This window comes from Gallus gallus, chromosome 4, assembly GCF_016699485.2.
Source record: "Gallus gallus isolate bGalGal1 chromosome 4, bGalGal1.mat.broiler.GRCg7b, whole genome shotgun sequence".
Classification (NCBI taxonomy): domain Eukaryota; kingdom Metazoa; phylum Chordata; class Aves; order Galliformes; family Phasianidae; genus Gallus; species Gallus gallus.
This window is the reverse complement of record NC_052535.1, coordinates 5,048,316-5,069,832: the sequence shown is the minus strand read 5'-3', so window position 1 is coordinate 5,069,832 and position 21,517 is coordinate 5,048,316. Positions and strand designations below refer to the sequence as shown.

The following is a 21,517-nucleotide window of genomic DNA, read 5'->3' as shown; positions in this document are numbered from 1 at the left end:
TATTAGGAGAAAGTTTTTCACCCAGAGGGTGGTGACGCACTGAACAGGTTGCCCAAGGAGGCTGTGATGCCCCATCCCTGGAGGCATTCAAGGCCAGGCTGGATGTGGCTCTGGGCAGCCTGATCTGCTGGTTGGCGACCCTGCACATAGCAGGGGGGTTGGAACTGGATGATCATTGTGGTCCTTTTCAACCTAGGCCACTCTGTGATTCTATGAATATTTAAAAGAAATGTGTTTATCTGAGTTGGTCCTTCCCCTCTGAGCCACGTGCCCAGGGGTCTCCAGACATGCACAGAGCAAATGAGACTGAAGTGCACCACTGCTTAAGCAGAAAAGCCATCCGTTCTCCCGACTTTCTGTTGACATAACAGGCATTTGTGTAACAGTTACAATGTGTGCTTATTCTTTTAAAGTAAACTTTCCGTGCAGTGACTTTGTGATGTGAAACTGCCTGCTTCGTTATTTCTGTTTTTATTTTGGATGCAAAATAGCATCCAAAAATAGCATTAAGCTCTTAAAAAGTTCAGTCCCGAGTCCATGTCCTGAGGGAGGCAGGGAAATGTTCCAGGTGGGCTTGAGGGTTTGGCAGGGAAAAAGCCTGAAGGGAGGTGCAGCTTCTACCCTTTGTGGGGCCCTGGGGAGTAACCTGGAGCCTGAAGCTTTGCCTTGAATCACAGAATCATTAAGCTTGGAAAAGACCACTGAGATGGTTTAGTCCAACCATCATCCCATCACCACTGTAATATGGCCACTTGGCTTGGCTGAACGATTCCCTGCTATTGGTGGGATGGAGAAGTTAACTAAAGAACAACCAGAAGCTGGAAGCTGTCTCTACAAATATTAATCTGTTGGGGTTGTTTTTCTTTTGAGCTGGAAGCTAAAAGTTCTCTTTTCTCATTGCCCCAACAGTGTGCCGGGGAGGAGAAGCGGGTCGGCACACGAACTGTAGTGGTTGGGCACCGGCCGGTTTCGGAGGCAGATGCCTACGTGGCACAGAAGTTCTGCGACAACAGGATTGTCTCCTCCAAGGTAAGCTCTCTGCTGGGCTGGATGAGAGCAAAGCACCTGCAGGCTGGGGTGTTTCCTTGTGGTTTTTAGGCATTCCCTTTTTGGGGAAAGGGCAGGTCAGGTGTCATACAGCGTGCGAGATGACAGCTATTTAGATTTGTGAAAGGCAGTGGGGATTGTTTTATAAATGGCCATACACATATGATTCCCCTGCCTTTTGTTTCATGGGTTTTTCTCTCTTCAAGCAGATCAAAAATAACCATGCTTGCTTTCTCCCTTTGGATGAAAGGGGAAACATTCATACTGTATTAATGTAGCTTTTGTTTGTTGTGGAAAACTGTGATGACACCCGTCTACCTTCTGCTTAGCTTTTTCCATGACATTCATGAAGCTCTTTCAAGAGATTTGAAGCCAATTCAAGTAAAATATCAAACAAGTGGCATCCGATATTGTCAACACAGCTGGATGCATGTTGTGTTGCTTAGGAGCCGTGATGCTGAGCATACTGTTAAGCTTCTACCATGCTCAAGCTGTACGGGCTTTCCTCCTCTCCTTTCTTTATTTATACAGCTTGGGTCTTGTTTGTACTCTATGACTCTGTGCTGCATTTATACTGGGGACAAGTTTAAAGTCTAAATACCTTTGATGTGTGTAGCATCCCCATTGACTTTTCCCTGGCATGCAAGAGGGGTCCTTCAGAGATCACCTGCCTGTGCTTCAGTTCTGTCTCTGATAAATTGTTTGAGCGCTAATCCTGTAGTTTTTCTCTGATTTATTTTTGAATATTGTGCCCTTTTTCTTTTTTTTCCATTTGCATTTGCTCACATGGACTCTTCTTACGTGAGCAGTGTTTTCTTATTAAGTGAACGTTGGTCTCGAGACTTGGCTGCTTAATATTCATTGTTTACTCAAAGCAGGCTGAAAGAACAGATATTAGACCCATTATTTTCCACGGTGTTCTTAAATTCCACGTTTTCTAAGCAAATGATTCAGCTGCATTCTTAAAATGATACCGAAGGGCAGCCTAATAATGGATCTGCATGGGCAAGATGTTTGTCTAAGCAGAACAGCAACTCCAGATTTTGTTTTAATTTGGAAAAAAATCCTTGCACTGTGCATTACCTTTTCATTAAGTTGTGTCTCCTGAAATGCCCATGCAGAAACGGTTGGTTGAAACAAATCCCATGCTGTTTATCTTCCTTTGCTCTCCGCTGTCTCCTACTGTGTGGTTTGCGTTACTTTAACAAAAATAGAAACAGTTGACTAACTTAAAAATCAGCAAACAAAGAAGCCCCACCTGACTCCAAAACGATTTCAGCTTTTTAATGAAGCAGTGGAGAGGGCCAGAGTTTGTGATGCAGCGCTGGAAGTGGAAGCCGGAGCTCAGCCACAGCTGCGTTGTGCCCATCGAGGGGGATGGCAGCAGTGGTTCCTGTACCTGCTGCCATGGTTTACCTGCACTTAAAGGGGTAACTCGTGTCCTGCCATGTGCAGATACTTCCCCTTTGCAGCCCACAGTAAGCCCTGTGCCTTGATCTCTTTGTGCTGGCACCTGGAAGCTGCAAGGTGCCCAACAGCCCATTTCTCTCTCCCCACAGTACACAGTGTGGAACTTCCTCCCGAAGAACCTCTTTGAGCAGTTTAGGAGAATTGCCAACTTCTACTTCCTCATCATCTTCCTTGTGCAGGTAAGAGCCTTCATTGCCAAGCTGGGTGCCAGGGGTGTTTCTTTTTATATCCTGATGATATGCACAGCTTGAGCACCAAGAACTGAGCTGAAACCTGCCTCTTGGTGCTCATAAATGCAGTTGTTTTCCTTGAAAGCTGTATTATAATTCTGGTAAGCCATTCAAGGCATAGTAACAATTACAGTTTTGGTGCCTGTCTGAGGCGGTGTTCAAATATCTGCTGAAATGGTTTAAAACCATGTTAATTCTTCAGCATTAATCATACATACCATTACTCGTTGACTCATGAGTCATGAGTGGGGTTTTTTTGTCATCTCTGTTACTTTTGCTCTATAACAACATGTATTTTCCCATGTCATGTGATGTTCATACAACTTAGTCACAGTGAGTTTCAAGGCAGCCAGGGGAGAGGGGCTGTATTCAGTAAAAATCAGAAAAGGCATAGCATGAGCTTTGGGAATATGACGTTCGGGATGCTGTGCTCCACAGACTGAAGAGCAGATTTTATACACGGGTGAATTTGTGCTCTGCTTTGTGGCTTCGCTAAGGGACAAGCGGAGCAAACCTGAATGTTTGTTTTCTCTTCTGTCAACCAAAAAGAGAAGTGAGCTGTCAGAATGCATTTCTGGGGAAGGAATGGGAAGTGTGGAAGAGTCACCACAGTGCATTTATTCACCTCTTAAATCCCATACTCAAGCATGAGATTTACCAGATACCTTTTTGTAGGGCTGGTATTGAGGCATCAAAAATCCTCCTCCAGCAAGCTCACAAGCAGCACTGCAAACAGCTTGCATTTAGATGGCATCTCTGGCATTTTGTTGGGTCAGGTCTCAAGGTATCACTCTCCCCAAGTCTGCATGTTTAAAAGACCTCACAGTTTTATCCTGACAGCAACGAGTTATGGTTTATGGCCATTTCAGCAGCTGCTAGAGAGGCAGGGGATCCCAAGGTGACGGCTGTGCACGGCTCCTGGCAGTGCTGCAGGAGGGCAGCTAACCCTGGCATCAGCTGTTTGCCATCGCTTGATTTTACTGGCGTCGCTCCCTCGTGTCAGAGGGAATTTGTAGCTTGGCTGGCACTGAAGCGATGCCCTGCAGTTGGGGTGTCCTCGTGGAGATGGCCTTTTAGTGATGTGGTGTTGTGTTTGGTCTGCTGACCTGCTGGATGTTAAGGACACGGCTTGCTCTTGATTCCACTTACAGGGCTCACCGTAGTTTAGCTGCTTGCTGTTTAAATCGCAGATACATGTAGGTGAGAGAAGAGCCTTGCTCTTCCTCCCTGTGTTTACTCTGTGAGCTGTGATCGCCTCCAAAATAAGGAAGCAACCATCACGTTCTGTTACAGAGGAAAACCCAAACCCAATGGAACAGTAATCCCACAACACTAACACACTTGCTACCCTATAGAGTCCCCAGGGGCCCCTGGCCCTCGTCGTTCTGGGTCTGCTGGATCTTAAAAAAAGGCGCTCACAACAATTCTAGTCACTTAAAATATCAGTAGTTATGGCGTGGTAAATGGCGTCTAAAGCTTCAGAGTTGATGTTTATCTTCAAATTATTAGAGTTGCCCCCAGTGCTGCTTTAGGAGCACAGCCTGGCAGTACTTGTTGCCAAGCTGCAAGTTCAGCTCTTGGTTGATAGAGAGGAAGAAAAAGTACACACATTAAGCATAAGATGCTAATTAGTGCACTAACAGGGATACAGATCATTTCATTGGAACTTCTATTGCAACACCCAAGGGGAACTAAGTCAGCTCCTGGAGGAAACAGAGTGCCCAGAGTAAGTGTAGAGAGACCAAGCAGGCAGCAATCAGCTTATTTAGGAGATGCTAGGAATGAAAGATGTTCCTTACTATAGATAAAGATGACTTCTGGATTGTGGTCTTCAGACTTGTAAACGATGAATTTGGAAGTAACTGTTAAGTCACAGAAGGATCTTGTCACTTTGAAGTGGATCCAAATTAAGCTGTTGAAGTCCTAAAATATCTCAAAAATAGCTTCAGAGGAGTTTGCCTTTGGTTTGGCACGCAGCTCCTGCATCCCTCTGCTTCCCACCAAGGAAGAGCAGCAGTGTTGAGCCATGGGGTGCGTAGGGAGTGCAGCAGCAGCCTCCAAATACATCACTGGGTTATCCCAGGGACTTAATTCAACACATGTGTTCATACCTCTATAACACAACATCTGTGTGGACAGAAATCATATCGTTTGTTTAAATAAACACATACAGCTCCATCTTGTCCAGTGCAGAAAACTTGCATGGCATAGCAGTGAGAGACTCAGGAAGCCCAGGGCAGATTTCCCTCAGCTCTCCCTTGCTCTGCCCACTTCCTGCAAGATAAATTTAGGCTGACTGACCCATGCTTCAAGTGGCCATCTGGGTGTGCCATCCTCTGCAGAACGTGTCCACAGTTCCCATTGCTCTCTTGAGGTTCTCCAAAGCGTGGTTCCTGCAGCCTTCTGTTTATAAGCTGTGACACTCATTAGGATGAACCAGGGGCTGTGTTCCTGAAGGACTTGCTGTGCTTAATAACATTTGCCCTCGCTCTGCTTACCTCCCACCCCTGACCTGGCTGCTGCGTGTGCTGTGTGCTTGGCCCAGTCATGCTGAGTTAAATTGCAGCGTGCAGCATTTCAAAGAGTTAATTTCCACATAGCTTGCTCCCAGTGCTGTGCTTAAGGCAGCCTAAAACAACAAACATACAGATGCTCTTGTTTGTGAGTGTGCTAGGAGAATGCAAACAATCAGAGCGCGACAAAAGCCCTTTGTGGGATACAAAAGCCTTTCTGCCTGCTTTGCTTCTTGGTCCCTTCCCCTGGAAGCCCTCCACATCTGCCTCCTGTTCTCCCTCCTCTCCTGAGATGCCAAGTGAACAGCCAAATTCCTGTACCCTGGTTATGGGGTGTCCCTGGGGAAGCCCTGTGGTCTGCTCTGATTGCTTTGGTCCCTGCACAGTGTTTGCAGTGGTGCTGCTGGGGGTCCCCAAGGCCTGCTGGGTGCAGGCATTGCCACCTCTCAACTCTGTTTGCTTTTGAGCTGCTGCCCTCCTGCTGCTTGAAATTATGCTGGCACTGAGCAGGCACGGGGCACCTGCTTTTGGAGGCCCTCAGCTGCGAGGTGAAAGGCTTTGTGTGCTGTCTCTTGGGAGGGGACACCTCTGTGATGAATCTCATCAGTGGGGAAGCGGTGCAGCTCTTCCTGCTGTGACGTGAATCCATTCCAATGATGAACCTGTTCTGCTGTTCTTCCCCTTCAGGCCGAGTCATGATGCTGTCAAACAAGCAGTGGTTTCCCACAGCCCCAGGGTTTAATTAAAGTTGAAGAGGCTCTGCTGGGCTTTGTTCCTAGGGGGCTCAAGGCCCAGCATGAGTGCTGCGCCCAGATCAGGGACTCCAACTACTGACCCTCATGTGATCTCTGTGCTGTGCTTAAATCATGCTCTGAACTCTGCATCGGAGCCCAAAGGCAAAATGTTCATTTCTGGTTTATTTAGACGTTTGTATTCCATTTCACAGTGTATTTCCTTGGTACGTTAGGCTGGTGCGTGTCACTTCTAGCATCTCAGTGTCAGTGGTTCAGGATGACTGGTGCTGCCCTCCTGTTCACAACTGCTCATGATTTGGGGTTTGGCTGTGCCTGCACTTCAATGCCAGAGAGGAGAAATGTTTTTTTTTCTGATTTTCAGTGAGAAATGAGGGCATCTTGCTCTTCACATATAGATGCTGCTTCTGCCTCATCCTTTTTCCCTGCCTTGGTTCTCTCCAAGCATACCAAGCACCGTTCTGCACCCATGGCCAGAGTTCTTGCTTATTCTGCTGCCCAAAGCAGGTTGTCACCAGTCTGCTCTTACTGTCTGCAGGTGATAGTGGACACCCCGACCAGCCCGGTAACCAGCGGCCTTCCGCTCTTCTTCGTGATCACCGTCACAGCCATCAAACAGGTACCAGCAGTAACTGGGAGAGGAAGATAACCTTCCTGTAGGGATGTTCTCATGCTCTTCGGGGTGTGTGGCAGAGTAAATAACCAACACGGGCTGGTAGAGTTTGGAAACCTCTTCTCAGGAGGTCTCTTCAAGAGACTGCATGCTGGATGTGGGCGTTGGTGTATCTTGTTGGGCAGTGTAAAACATCCACCTCTGTGTATTGTTGAAAGCTGTGGTGGTTAGTAAAGATAACCACTGTGGCTGCCTCTCTAGGTCTGACTTTACTTGAATTTTTCTTCTCTTTTTAGAAATGTTCTTGAACTCTTTGCAGAGTACACAGATGTGCTCCAAATATAGCCAGTGCTCTGCTGCCTTGTTGGTAAATAGAAGGGACAGTTCAGTTCAAACTCAGCTAGCCTTGAAAATATGCAGTCCTCTTTCTTCTTGCAGTGTTGAAAGACCTCTTTTCTCCTATCACATGTGCGTTTGCCACTCTAAATTTCCTCCACAGAAGTACTAAATAATAAGATAAATTTCTTCTGCAGGGGCCAGAGAGGGAGAGCTAGAGTAAAATCCATCCGCTTCAAGTATGAATGTTTTATTCTTTTAGTGAAGACTGAAGAAGAAGAGAGTTGTCCTGCGTTACCATAGGAAAGAGTCACAGGGTGCTAAGCATATTATTCATATTATCAGCCTGTTCTTGCCAACGCTGAGAATAATAGAAACATGTTACAGTAATTTAGCTGCTCGTTGCATGCACTGCATATAGATTATTTTTCGTGTGTTATTTTAATCTGTTCTGAATCTGTCAAATATGCATATGAAGTTTTTAAAGTAAATTGATTCAGTCTGAGCTACTCTGGTTGATGTTTAGTCAGGCATGAAGGAGTTCTGAGGACTGTTTAACTTACTCATTTTTTTTTTTAACCTCTCTCTTTCTTTCTCTCTCCCAATGCATCCTATTTGGTTGGCTTACTGCTCCATTATGAGTGTTGTTGCTTGTATTTGTGTGCCCAGGGGTACGAGGACTGGTTGAGACACAGAGCTGACAACGAAGTGAACAAGAGTAATGTCTTCATTATTGAAAATGCAAAGCAAGTGCAGAAAGAGAGTGAGAAAATCAAGGTAACTGTTAATAGAGAATTCAGATATAGTTATCAGCAGATGGGACACTGGGGTCTGTGATATACGCTGCTGCCTGCAGCAAGGATGTGCTGTGTTCTGCCCGAGCTGCACAAGGTTTCTCTGACTTTTGCGTGAGCTGCTCTGAGAGTCCTTCCCAGTTAATAAGTGAAGCTTCCTTTGTTTGACTGCTTTTGAGAAGCTGTCTTGCAAAAGCTGTGCCTGTGCTGACAAATGACAGATCTGTCAGTGTTCCGCATTTGTCTGGGACAGGCAGTCCTCTTCTATTTCCAACTCTCCCAAGGACACCAGGAAAGCACACCGGCTTTGACGTTAATTTATCACCCTGCACTTCAGATTAGTACAGAGTCTCTGACTTAATCAAGATTCAGCAGAGAACTGAATAATAGTGGTGCTGCGTGGGCAGGCTGCCTTGGCGCTGGGTGGGCTCTGATGCTGGGGCACCTGCATGGCATGGGGGCAGGCTGGTGGGGTGCTCAGCAGGCAGAGAGCTGGGTCCTCCAAGTAATGTTAACTTCTGGTCTTGATCTTGAACACCCTGATTCCTCTTTTAGCCAAGGTGATTTCTTCTAGGCTTTGAGAGGAGCTAAATCTGTAAGCGTCTAATAATATCAGAGAGGTTTTTTTTCATTGAAATGTCTCTCTTCTTGCAGGTTGGAGACATAGTAGAAGTGAAAGCAGATGAGACCTTCCCCTGTGACTTGATATTTTTGGCCTCAAGTAGCACTGACGGGACCTGTTACGTCACTACAGCAAGTCTGGATGGCGAGTCGAATTTCAAGGTGATGGGGATGGATGGGCAGCACGTAACCAAAGCTGGTGCTTGTGCAGTGTGTGTGTGTTATGTGTGTGTGATAATTAATTGGAGGATGCTCCCGCAGCACCCGTCCCCACGGCCATGGCTATATTTAACATCTCCTCCCTCCGTCTGTTCATCCAGTGAGTCAGCAGCCAAGTGCTCTGTGGACTGTTTGTTTTTCTTTGTTTTCTTAAACAACCATTTCTGCTGGCACTGCCCCAAAATGATTCCGTCTTTATCAGAATAAATGTCTATAGCTAAATAGTGTCAATAAATTATTATGAGGCTTAGCTGCATTATTGTCCATCCTAGGCAATGTGTTACTTCTTTCCTGCTCCTATTGCATGTGTTGAGATCTGATCCATGTAGGTAAAGCAGCAGCTACAGCTGCTTGAGCTGATAGTTCTCTTTTCAGTACCTCCCAGCACTTCTGTTACTTAATGGTGTGATTTGGTGTGATTTGGGACTTTCTGAGGCTCTGTGTCTTGACTTGTTTGATTTGGGGAATTTCTCACCAGTGAGCAGAAAACCCCCCTCTCGTTTTTGGTTGGGTTTTTTGGTTTGTTTTTTTTTTTTGTCTGTTTGTTTTGTTTTTTTGTGCTTTTGTTGCCTTTTTGGTTTTTTTTTTTTGCTTTCCTCTTTCCTGAATCAGAAGTGAAATCTGATATTAGTCTTGCTCAGGATGAATCTCCTCTTCGGTGTGTTTCCTTTCATTGTTTTTCCCCCTCTCTCCAAGGGAAAGAAACAATACATCGGTCACAAGACATGAGAATTTGTTCCCAGCTGTTTGATGTATAGTTACACAGATATTAGCAACTGCAGTAGGAAGAATGGAAGTTACTTTGAAATTTCATGATGCTTTCCAGCACACTCTGAAGCTGGGGAATACCAGTGCTGATCTAACTGTAAGAGGTCTCCAGCTCGTCTCTTCATTGGCGGCTGTTAATTGGTGCTGATAACTTTGTGTGTGAGCTGATGCAGTGTTGATGTACTGAGAGGTGGTACTAGTGAGGAGGAGTACAGCTTTGAAGTGGTGTCAGGCCAAAAGCGGATATCCATGTTAAATAGGCAGCTGCTTGTTAGTGTCAGGTGCATTGTATGCAAGAGTTAAATTTTGCGTAGTCTTGGCTTTTACTAACCTGAGTTTCTAAGTGGAATGCTAAATTTCTATATTAAGCACTGTATTTTTCTCAGTTTGTGGATTCCTGTAGGTGAAGGGGAGCTGTCTGCTTTTTCTTGACAAGATTAAGGTGGAGACTGAGTTGGACGGTGCAGGGGGGAATAGAAAAACAAGTGCTGTTTTGGGGAAACAGCTAAGATTAGGAACCAGGGTGTGCAGCAGAGCTAGGGTGAGGGAAGCATGTGCAGGTACTCACACAACCTCCTCCACACTGGCAGCAGTTGCCTACCTGTTGGCTGTTTCTCGGTGCCTGTTAGGTCATGCATATAGGAAAACACGCCTAGGAACTGGAGCACAGTTATAAAACGGATTGTGACAGGGCTCTGTCTTTGCAGCATGAATCTTCAGCTGTATGTTATCTCAGAGAGCATGTGTTTTCTAAATAGGCCGAGGGACCGTGGATGTAAAGATTGTGGGAGTGATTAGGAGGCTGCTTCGAAGCATCGTTCAGTAATTGCACAGTGTCCATGGAGACAGGAGCAGTGGATGCAAAGCTTGGCACAGGGGCCTCATGTGATATTGGGCATTGCGTGAACAGTTCTGGGCTGCTTCACAGGAGCTGTGATTTATAGCAGAAGTGTGTGTGCTTCCTGTACAAAAACCCAGGCAGGTCACCAGCATTCAGGTGGGTGTTTATAGCATCACGACTGTGTGCCTCGTGGGAGGAACTGCTACACTGTGCACAATGAGAGGAACACAAATGAGTCGAGGAAGCTCGTTAATAAATTTGTTGATGAAGACGGATTAAAGCAGCCTGTCACACAGCCTGCAGTGGTTCAGAGGCTCCGGCAGCTCCTATAAATAGTGCTTGCAGGCAGTGCACGGATCCTCGTGCAGTTCCTAGCTAATTGTGAGTGATGGAGCTTCACAGCACCTAAAAATAGCTTCGGGTCCACCAGCACTCAGCCTGCTCCCCAGCACTGGGGCTGCCCTCTCCTTACCCCCAGGGGCACGCTGGGGAGATGTGGGATACTGGGTGAGGAGGGACCCGCCTGAGCTGTTCCCAGGGCTGCCACTGAGCTGATCCTTGTGTGTTTCTCCTCCCAGACTCACTACGCAGTGCGGGACACCACCGTGCTCTGCACGGATGAAGCCATAGACTCCCTCACGGCCACAATCGAATGCGAGCAGCCACAGCCAGACCTCTACAAGTGAGTGTGGGCATCCTCACTGCTCCAGTGAGCTGCCTGTCTTGCAAAGCCTCAGCCTGATCAGTAGCAATAAGTCATAGTTCACTAAAGTGAGTGGTGTATCTTCCAAGTAAAATGCATTGGCTGAAACTGCTTTTAGGATTAGGCTGTCTCGGTTGTTAAACTCTTTGAAAAGGAGGTTTCCTGCTGTGTGTTTTACTCCTTCATTCGGGTGGGCTGGGAGTGGCAGCCAGAGGCACCCGGGCTGGGTGGGCTGTGTTGGCCCTTCCAAAGCCTTCAACTCTCAGGTGCATGAATTTCCATGTTAGTTCCTATCTCCTGATGATGCCTCTTGAGTGCATTTCTAGTACCCTTTTATAATATTAATGTGTTTGTAATACAGGATTCTCATGTATTTTTTAATTACAGGTTTGTTGGAAGGATCATCATGCACAGAAGCAACCAAGAGCCTGTAGCCAGGTTAGTCTTGTAGCTCTCGCTGCTCCCATCAATGATGCTGGGCATCTGAATAGACATTTACATCACATTTCCAGGGTCTGGATCCCAGTGCTTCAGCATGTAGGGCCACCACACATGTGCATGTGGACTGGGGCATTTCCAGTCTCCTTCAGTGGTTATCCTGAGCCCTGTTAGCTGAAGAAAGGGAAGCAGCTGAGGGTCACAGGTAGGACATTCAAAGAGGAATAAAATTACATTATGGTGGTGCTGCTGACTGACTGTGCTGAAACGGATGCATTGTCAATGTTATTAAAATCAGTTCCTACATAAGTACCAGGACTTGTTAGATGTGAACACTTGGCACTTATCCTTCCAAAACTTCTCTGAGGATCCACCATTAAATTTGGAACGTTGAGTACTGAGGATAACTTGCGTAAGATGAAATGGAAATAGAAGTATGTAAAGGGAAAAGCAGGCAAAGTCATGCAGCGTCCAGTTTAAAGTGTGAATAAAGTGATCAACTCCTAAGAATCATCAGTTTAATGTTATATTTTATCTCTAGGATTTCAACTGTAAAGAACTTTGAGTGACAATTCTATTATAACCTTTTATTTTTAGGTCTTTGGGTCCTGAAAACCTGCTGCTGAAAGGTGCTACCCTCAAAAACACCAAGAAGATTTATGGTGAACAGTTTTTATGAATTATGATTATGTAAATAGATCAGATGAGCAACTACATCTGTCTTTATTTATCATGAAATCTAGGGAGGAAAGAGACTTATCTGCAGGGCTCTGCAGTTGTTTTGGTACACCAGCTGACTGCAGAGCTATGTTGGTTGCAAAGTTTTGGGGGTGAAATATGGAGGTGCTGCTTTTATCTGCAGTGCTGCCAAGCTGTGCAGGTTGTGTTAATGCACCTAAGCAAGCTGTTCTTTCTGTCTGGGTTACAGAGAGCAGGAAGCTGTTTCCAGCTCCTCTGTCAAATGCTTGTGCCAGAATCACAGGTCTAGAACTGGTAATTTAGGATGAAGGCTATTAGAGAAGACTGATCTTTTTTCTAACTGTGCACGATCCTTTGGCTGCTGGTCAGTGCTCAGGGATACGTGTAACTAACATTACTTAGCAGGCACTGAGCTTTCTGCAGTCGAGCAGCCCTTGGGTAATGCCAATTTCTAGAACTGGGAATCAAGTTCCATGTAAACACTGATGCCCTCGATGGCTCAGTGAAAGCTGGGTCCCTTATGGGTTGCGAGTCCCTGATGAGTTCTGCTTTAATCCTCTGCAGGAGTGGCAGTCTATACTGGAATGGAAACAAAAATGGCTTTGAACTACCAAGGGAAATCTCAGAAACGCTCTGCTGTGGAAAAGTGAGTATAGCAGGCAAGAATTGGTAAAAGCTGTGGCTTTCTTCATGGGTGATCTGCACAGAAATAATCCCCTATCTGCCGCCTGTTGTTTCAAATGCTTTCTGATTTTCTGTGCAATCTGTGTGTTTGATTAAGCATATCTTCCAAGGAGCTGCATCATTTAGTAGCTTTTTTTTAACTAAAAAACTGTAGGGATTATTAAGTTATATGAACTGACCCTGAATATCAGCACTGTCCAAAGCACTTGTTCTGTAATTCCCTTCTGAAAAGTAAGGAAGGCTTCTTCCTGCTCATTTGCATGATTTTTCTATGTGAAAGTAGTTGCAAGAGTTTTAAAAAGAAACCTATTTTTCAGATCTATCAACGCTTTCTTGATAGTGTACTTATGCATCCTATTGAGCAAAGCTACTGTGTGCACGACTCTGAAATATGTCTGGCAGAGTAATCCATTTAACGATGAGCCTTGGTACAATGAAAAGACTAAAAAAGAGAGAGAGACGTTCAAGGTAAATGGATTTGTATTTCAGCACCTCCTCCAGCTGTATTTATTCTGACAGTTTTATTTAATCTGATCATGTCTGCTGCCAGTCCTGTGATGCCTGCCTGCTCTTTGGAAGCGCTGTCACTTGCTGCAGTCTCTCCTGTTGTTTGTGTTTGTCTCTTGTCTCGATTACTACCTGCCTCTCGTGCTTGTGTGCAGTGATGCTCTTAGCAAGGCTTGCACTAACCCTGCTCACACGCTGCTGTCCCCATCACCCTGGGGGCAGGCGAATGCATGCAGGCTGCTGACAGCAGGAGGATAACATCGTTTCCACCGCGCAGGGATATTACATAAATGCAGCAGCTGATTTAACCTGGATCCTTATCTGAACTTGAGCTATCTTTCAGCTTTGAGTAGATAAACTTAAATTGAGGCCATGTCAGCCAGGTTCTTAAACTTACCGAGACGCATGCAGCCAAGCCTGAAAGAGTGAATGCGAGTGGGTGGGAATCAGCTGATGTAGTTGATTGTTGAGTAGGACTTCAGGGATGTCACAGAATCAGTGCTTGACTGTTCTCAAACCACTTGCTGCAGATACCTGAGATGAGAATCAGCTTGTAGCAGTATATTCTGAAAAGGAATATATGTACCTGAATAAAACGTAGGTTTAGTCACTTGGGAACAGCGCTGTGTGCTCTTCTGTTATACTCTAATATACCTGCAAATGGCAAGGAGACCTTCTACATCAAAGAAAAGTACAATTTGGTCCTGTGTCTTAACTGGATTCAGTTACTTTCAGAGGGCTTTTTTTCTATTTAACATTTAAAGAGATGCTGTCTCCGTGAGTTACGCCTGACAAGCACAGACTGCATCTTCTTCTTGTCTTTCCATTGCAGGTGTTGCGGATGTTCACGGACTTCTTGTCCTTTATGGTCCTCTTCAATTTTATTATCCCCGTCTCCATGTATGTTACAGTGGAGATGCAGAAGTTCTTGGGCTCCTTCTTCATCTCTTGGGACAAAGAGATGTACGATGAAGAAATGGAAGAGGGAGCACTGGTGAACACCTCAGACCTGAATGAGGAGCTCGGACAGGTCAGAACAGGCTCTGTTTGCATCCGCTTTGAGAGACATCCCTGTGTTGGCAGGGGAGCAGCAGCACAGGAGGAAAGGCAGAAGATTGTGCTGTAGCCACCAGCACACGCACACCATGTACTGTCCCCTCCTGCTGTGGTGTTTGGTGCTTCTGGTGGTGGTTTCTGTGCACCTGTATGTTTCAGAGCTCTTGATAGCTGTGAAAACCAACTCATGGGCCACTGCTGCTGGAGTAACGTTCTCCCTGATAAGAAACCTTGTTGTGGCAGTCCCTTGCAGTCCCAGCAGTACAGGGCTTCAGCCAGACTGGTGGCACTTTCCATTTAACGTGATTCCGCTCGCGGCACAAAGTGAGTAAGGTTATAAATAGTGTATGAAGGAGGAGGAACTGGGTCATGCCAATTGTTTCCATACTGGGGAATATCAGGCATAGCACTTAGTACGTGTCAGGATGGTTTGCTTTCACTGCTTCAATTAAAAATTAAGAATTCTCTGTCTCTTCAGGGATTAGCAAACATACCTGCCCAGTCATCTCTCTGGGCACGCAGTGCATGTGCAGCCGTGCTGCTGCTGGCTTTGCTGGAGCAGTTACAGCTTCTCTTTCTGAGTGTGGGATGTGTACAGTGCCTCCTGCTTCTTATTTTGCTTTTAAAAATTCTATCAGTTTGGAGTAGCAATTACGTGTGTACATAATGTGGCACCAGGGAGGAAGTCCCACAGGGGAGGCAACAGACCTACAGCAGCAGCTGTATGAGCGCTGGGAGCCAGAGCAAAGCAGCCAAGTAGTAGGATGAGGGAGGAGAACAAAGGGCCTTGAAGGGAGTTTTAGAAGGCTTTGGGAGTTGCCTCCTGACAGCTGTGCAACAGATGGAAAGATGAAGGATGAGGGAGGTGGTACAATAGCCCAGTGGTGCCCACACAAGGCACCTGCACGTTGCTGGGGACCAGGTTAGGAAAGCAGCAAAGGGCTGGCAAAGGTGTATCAAAATGCCCCCAACCTTTCAGTTTTTGGAGGGCTGCTTCCACACGTGGCCCTGCCGTGATGTCTGCAGCAGTGCAGTGAGGTGGGTGTCTGCTCTCTTCTAGGTGGAGTTTGTCTTCACTGACAAAACGGGGACGCTGACGGAGAACAGCATGGAGTTCATCGAGTGCTGCATAGATGGGCACAAGTACAAGGGCTGCATTTCGGAGGTTGATGGCTTCTCACAGACTGATGGAACCCTAAAATATTACGGCAAAGCAGAAAAGGTGAGAAATGTGCATCTTGATGTGTTTTGTTGGTGGCTCCAGGCTAGTGGTCAGTACGTGATCTATTACTGCTGAAGTTGCGAGGAAGGGTGGTGGATCTTTTTGTTTTGAAATACATATACAGAGCAGTGATAACCGGCTGCTCTGAGGGGATGGGATGCACGGCACAGAGCTGGTCACGGGCCCTTTCTCCATCCCTAGAGCCGAGAGGAGCTGTTCCTGCGAGCCCTGTGCCTGTGCCACACCGTTCGGATCAAACAAGCAGACCAGGTGGATGGGCTGATAGGACATCCTGAGTGCAAAAACACCTACATCTCCTCTTCCCCAGATGAAATCGCTTTGGTGAAAGGCGCTGAAAAGTAAGAATCTGACAGTGCTGTGTTTTGTTTTACTTCTTGTAAATCTGCTGGAGAGGCAGAGGACCGTGTATGGAGCCTCGTGGCACTTTTGCAATTGTGATGTCCAGCTCCCCGGGTTGTGTGAGTGGTGCCAACATGTCAGAGCTGGCTCTGCAAGCAGCTGCCCAGACCTTCTGGCTCAGGCTTGGTAACTTCTTACCTCTCCTCAGCAGTACAGATCTTGAAATGAGAATTCTGTTAATGTGTAACACACGCCAATGGGTGCTCTCAATGTTGTTCTGTCCTCTTGTTTATTGACAGGTATGGTTTCACTTTTCTAGGACTCGAAAATGATTTCATGAAAATCCGAAACCAAAAGAATGAAACTGAAATGTAAGTGCCACAGGGCCTGCCAGGAATATTGCTGCTGGGGGTTGAATGGACTCTGTTCTGCTTCATCTCTCACGTGTGTTAATTAAGCTCAGTCAATGTGGTAAACCAGGCAAGGTCAAAACTGCTCAGCAAGGGCTGTCAGACCAGTTACTGACCTGCACAGCCCCTGCTCCTTTGTGCAGTGAGCAGGCTGAAGGGCTTGCTTGCAAAGGCCTGCTGTCAGACCTGGGGAAGCCTTCAGGTCCCTTGAGTGTGTGCTGTCCCTTGCAGTCTCCTTCCTTCCCCAGAGCCTTATGGTTAGCAGCTGCACCTTCAAGCGAGGCACAGCCTAAGCAGTGTGGTATGGCTCCCATCCCCCTCCCAGACTGAAAGCAATCTGGTTTTACCCTGTGCTCACAGCTCCTGTGACATCCACGTGCATACAGAAAGCTGGGAGTGAATTGCCTAACCCCAGTGCTCCCCTACTATTTGCCCCCCAAGCAAGTTTCACTTCTCTGGACAGTCCGTGTGGAGCTGTTCTAAAGAGCTATTTCCCTTGTACTAAATTGAGCCTAAGCTCCAGTTTTTTTCTTTCTTCAAGGTACCAGCTTCTCCATACACTGAACTTTGACCCTGTCCGTCGTCGTATGAGTGTCATTGTGAGAACCACCACAGGTACAGCTAAATGCACAAATATGAAACGCACCTTCTTTGTTCTTACCCTGAGTGTATGTGATGCCATGAGCTGCAACCCAGAGAATTGAGGCTGCTGGGTTTCCTGAGCTGGTCTGGACACATTAACACATTTTGCCCGGCCTTTTGCAGAAAGCTTGCTCAGGGACAGGTAGTGACGCTCAGTAGTCCAGCCCTATATCAAAGAATCTTTTCTACAGGTGTCAGACTGCTTTTGAGAGGCTTCTAGAAGTTCCTCCTTTGGTTCTGCCACACTTTTTCTTTTGTATCTTCTGCTGGTATTGAAGCCAATGTCCGTTAAGCCTTTCTATGGCTTTTGAATGCTATAAACTATTTATAACTTTGCTTTTAGGAAAGCTGCTTCTCTTCTGTAAAGGAGCAGATTCTTCTATTTTTCCGAGGGTACAGCAAGAGGAAATCCAACAGACTAAAGTCCACGTGGACCGCAATGCTTTGGTGAGCATGCAGTGGGGGTATGGTCGGCTCTGGGGTCAGGAAAGTTGTATGCCAAAAATAAGGATGTGACCTCACTTTGGAGGGAAGTACTGAAAATCCGAGTGTCACTTCTTGTTGTTTTGAAGCCTGGTTTCTTTCCTTTTTTGTTTCTTTGACTTCCATGTTTATTTGACTTTTGATGTACTTATATGGGTTTGATCACAGCTGTGTCCCAGCATCTCCCGAGCAAGTTAAAAATAGCACTAACAATGGCACACTATTTGCTTTGGTGGGAGGAATCTTTGTGTCAGTTGTGGTGTGCATGTGAAGGTGGATGAGAAGTCTGTCCTGGGAGGCCGATCTGGCAGTGGTGGTGGTGTGTAGGGGTGCCCTGGCTGTAGGTGTGGGGGCACTCAGTTATCCCAGCTGTGTGCAGGATCTCTGCTCTGGCCCTGCCCTTGGCTTCTGTCTGCTGTGCTACATGCATGTGTGTGTGCTCTGATGTGAAGAAGTTCCTGTGTGAACACAGATGTTGTCTTCTGACTTAAGCCAACTGTCGTTATGGTCAGGTTCAGTACTGGCAAAGTGCTAACGGGAGAAGTGCTGATCCTACTGTGGGGAGCTGCACAAAACAGGGCTTAAGGGCAATTGTCTGCTTCTTTTTCCACCCCTCCAAGGATGGCTACCGAACGCTTTGTGTGGCATTCAAGGAACTAACTCAAAAGGAGTATGACAGAATTGACCGGCAGCTTAATGAAGCAAAGATGGCTCTGCAGGACAGGGAAGAAAAGATGGCAAAGGTCTTTGAAGACACAGAAGCAGACATGCACTTGATTGGGGCGACTGCTGTAGAAGACAGGTAAACAGACACCAGCACACAGACCAAGAATGTTGGTACCCATGGTTTCTCCACAACTTCATGTTGTGGTGGGCCCTTGCTTTCTTGAGTGAGCCGTGGTGAGATTCCTTTGCAGCCTGGGTTGGCATTCCCGTGGTTAGGGGACAGCCTGGGAGCAGTGGGAGAAAACTTGGAGCATCTGTGGGAGAGCTGAGCAGCAGGGCAGAGGCTGGGAGCAGCCAGGGCAATTACTCTGTGGTACAACCCATTACATACTGCCTAGCTGCTTGAATCAGCTACTGTAGGAATAAGGATTTATTAGTGAAACCACGGAGGTACTCACACTTCTACAAAGTGAATGAATGCATGCAGCATCAATTTACATATCAAAACAAATTCAGTTTTATGTGCAGTTACAGTAAGTGCATGTGTAAATTAACCTCTCATTCTTTACTCTTGGGTCTTGTAGTATAATGCAGTGATTTTTCTCTGCACATAAAAAATTGGGATTGCTGAGCTCTAATCCTTATTCCTGTGGCAGTAGTCTCTTCAGTGTGGGGACAATCAATTAACTTCTCTCTAGCTTACATTCCCTACCTGCAGAATAAGGATGCCTCAGGGGGCTTTGTGGATTAAGAGTCAGTATTGGCTAAGCCTCTTTACGCCCATGGAGTGCTGTATCTCAGAAACATGTTTCTGAGGTTCCTGCCTGGGGCCTGCAGGGAAGTGCTCCACAGCCTTCTCTGAAGGTCTCGTTCATCACAACTCTCTTGAGTTGTGCACATAATGTAGAGCTGCTCCAGGGTCATCCTGCTTCTGTCCAGTGATGTGGTGGTGCTTCTGCATGCAGGGCTGTGTGCTAGCTCTTGGTGTGAAGGTGGCCTGCTGGCCAGGACATGTGCAGTGCTGAGAATCCCATCAACTTTGGTGTCAGCCCAGCTTTGTGACTCCCTGCCTGGTGACCTGCTGGTTTGGGGATCTGGGACACTGTTGGGATGGGAGAGGCTGGGGAATCATTGGCGTGCCACCGCAGTAGTGCGGAGCTGCTCAGAGTGTCCCTTGCATCCAAAGCCAACCTGAGCACTGATTTCTTTTTCTCTCTGCACTCAGGCTGCAGGAACAGTCAGCAGAGACGATCGAAGCTCTGCATGCTGCTGGCATGAAGGTGTGGGTACTGACAGGGGACAAGATGGAGACTGCCAAGTCCACCTGCTATGCCTGTAGGCTCTTCCAGACCAGCACCGAGCTGCTGGAGCTGACGGCCAGGGTGGTGGGTGAGAGCGAGAGGAAGGAGGACCGACTGCACGAGCTGCTGATGGACTACCACAAAAGGCTGATCCAGGATGTTCCCAAACCCCGGGGTAGCCTGAAGAGGTGAGTGCTGAGATCCAAGCCTGTGTCTGTTAGGAGACACGCTGCTTGCTGTCTCCTTTGCTTTGCTTCTTTGCCTTGTTATCTCTAGTGTTAGCTGGCTTTGAACTGAATTATGCAGCTCCCTTAGTGAAGGACGTGTGCTAAATCCAGGCTTTTTATGATGTCTAAGCCCCCCAAAAAGGATGAGGGAAAGATTACTACACAAGTAGTTCCTTTTCCGCTGAGATGGTATAAGCATCCAGATTGACTTCTTGAAGTGTAACTGATTTTATTCTTTCCAAATCTGTTCCTCGTTGTGCCCTAGAAGCTGGACACTGAGTCAAGAATACGGCTTGATTATTGATGGCTCAACGCTGTCGCTGATACTCAATCCTTCTCAGGATTCCAGTTCTAGTCATTACAAAAACATATTTCTACAAATCTGCCTGAAATGTACTGCAGTTCTGTGCTGCCGAATGGCTCCTCTGCAGAAAGCACAGGTATTTCCTTTCTGCTTTTTTTTTTTCCCCACTAACTGAAGCATGTCATTAAGTGATATAACACACCTTTACGCCATTGGATGGACTTGACCTGATCTGTAGGTGGGCTTCAAAACCTGTAGTGAGACAACTTTGCAAACCACGTCAGACCTGGCTTCTTGTTTTTGGGGGGGGGGATCAGCTGCCATCGCTGGGCAGTAGATGTCAAAGTTGAGCAAAAGGCTTCTTGGAGGGGTGTTGCAAATAACAAACTGTTATTCCCCAGGGAGCAGGAAACAATGCACCTGGCACAGGAATTAACGACTTCAAAACACAGCAGTGTTGCTAGAACAGTCTAAGTTTGCCAGGAAGATGAAGCAGGAAGACTTTTGGGGTAGCAAAAAACCTTCAACAAGTTGTAGTCAAGTACTCCTTTTCCTTCGTTAAAGACATGGTTTTTTGGAAGTAGCTGATAGATGTAACCACTGATTATTTCTTTATAACTGTGTGAGGCTACATTTCCTGCAGTGCTGCTTTAAATAAAGCTTACTCATCTTGATCAGCTAGGGCTTCCCCAGGCTATGTATTAGCCTTGTCTGAACTTCAGAGCGTTATGGAAACAGTCTTTCAATTATGAATATAGAACCTTTCATAAATACGCTTGCAGGAAGCCACAAGCCCAAGCCAATTAGGAATAAACAAAACCCATTTGTTCTTTTTTTTTTCCTTTCCAACTCCTTAGTCCCTGACTTCCTCACACCAGCTGATGATAAAGGATGATAAACAGTGCTTTTTTAGCCCTGTTCCAGGGTGTGATAGTCTTCCATGTGGAATGCGTGAGAGGCCACATCTCTGTGAGAGAGCAGGGTCTGGTGGGGGGGGAAGGGGAGGATACTGCTGAGAGTGATCTGTTTCCAAATGCTGTCCTTCAGCCCTGTGAAGCTGGGTGTTGGCTCTTCCTCTGATTGATGGTTGCAAAGGAGATAGTGAGGGTGTTGATTAATCTGAGCTCTTATTTTGCTGCCACAGGGCGAGGTTTCTTGTTCAGGAGTATGTGGGGAGTTGCAGGGGTCTCTGGAGGTGGAGTATTTTTCAGTGTGGGGTTTCTTGTTTTCTTTTTTCTCTACTGAACTCTTGGTCTGTGCTGCTATCCTGTTTTAAATCTTTAGATTGTGCGAATGGTGAAGAACACAAAAGGGAGCCCGATAACACTATCAATAGGGGACGGCGCGAATGATGTTAGTATGATTTTGGAAGCACATGTTGGAATAGGTAAGACCCCTGATGCCCCCATCTGATACCTGGGGCTGCTATCGGTCTGTGTTGCTCACGTTCACTGTTGTAACTGATTACACGTGGCTGAACAGATCCCACTTGGCAGATGGGGAAGTTACCTGCTGCTTTCAGAGGGCTTTTGGTCCAGATCAGTGCTTGGGATCATGGTAGGCTGCTGCCCTTTGATAGGCACGTGCTCTTTGTCTTTACCATGCGGTGAA

The 21,517-nt window shown here is 46.5% G+C and overlaps 1 protein-coding gene across 11 annotated transcripts in view; it reads left to right on the top strand.

Moving 5' to 3' along the window:
- Window positions 1–21,517, top strand: part of ATP11C (ATPase phospholipid transporting 11C) — a 50,550-nt gene that overhangs the window by 14,180 nt on the left and 14,853 nt on the right. For 10 of the 11 annotated variants that reach the window (XM_420240.8, XM_046941056.1, XM_025149886.3 and 7 more), the window contains 20 exons: window positions 910–1,029; window positions 2,607–2,696; window positions 6,551–6,631; window positions 7,631–7,738; window positions 8,410–8,538; window positions 10,783–10,886; window positions 11,295–11,345; window positions 11,943–12,007; window positions 12,609–12,690; window positions 13,046–13,196; window positions 14,068–14,265; window positions 15,352–15,513; window positions 15,715–15,872; window positions 16,173–16,244; window positions 16,825–16,898; window positions 17,269–17,372; window positions 18,029–18,210; window positions 19,300–19,563; window positions 19,868–20,042; window positions 21,191–21,293. In XM_420240.8, coding sequence (XP_420240.4) covers window positions 910–1,029; window positions 2,607–2,696; window positions 6,551–6,631; window positions 7,631–7,738; window positions 8,410–8,538; window positions 10,783–10,886; window positions 11,295–11,345; window positions 11,943–12,007; window positions 12,609–12,690; window positions 13,046–13,196; window positions 14,068–14,265; window positions 15,352–15,513; window positions 15,715–15,872; window positions 16,173–16,244; window positions 16,825–16,898; window positions 17,269–17,372; window positions 18,029–18,210; window positions 19,300–19,563; window positions 19,868–20,042; window positions 21,191–21,293 — 2,473 coding nt within the window. The remainder of the gene's footprint in view (window positions 1–909; window positions 1,030–2,606; window positions 2,697–6,550; window positions 6,632–7,630; window positions 7,739–8,409; window positions 8,539–10,782; window positions 10,887–11,294; window positions 11,346–11,942; window positions 12,008–12,608; window positions 12,691–13,045; window positions 13,197–14,067; window positions 14,266–15,351; window positions 15,514–15,714; window positions 15,873–16,172; window positions 16,245–16,824; window positions 16,899–17,268; window positions 17,373–18,028; window positions 18,211–19,299; window positions 19,564–19,867; window positions 20,043–21,190; window positions 21,294–21,517) is intronic. The other variant, XM_025149883.3, reaches the window with a different exon arrangement.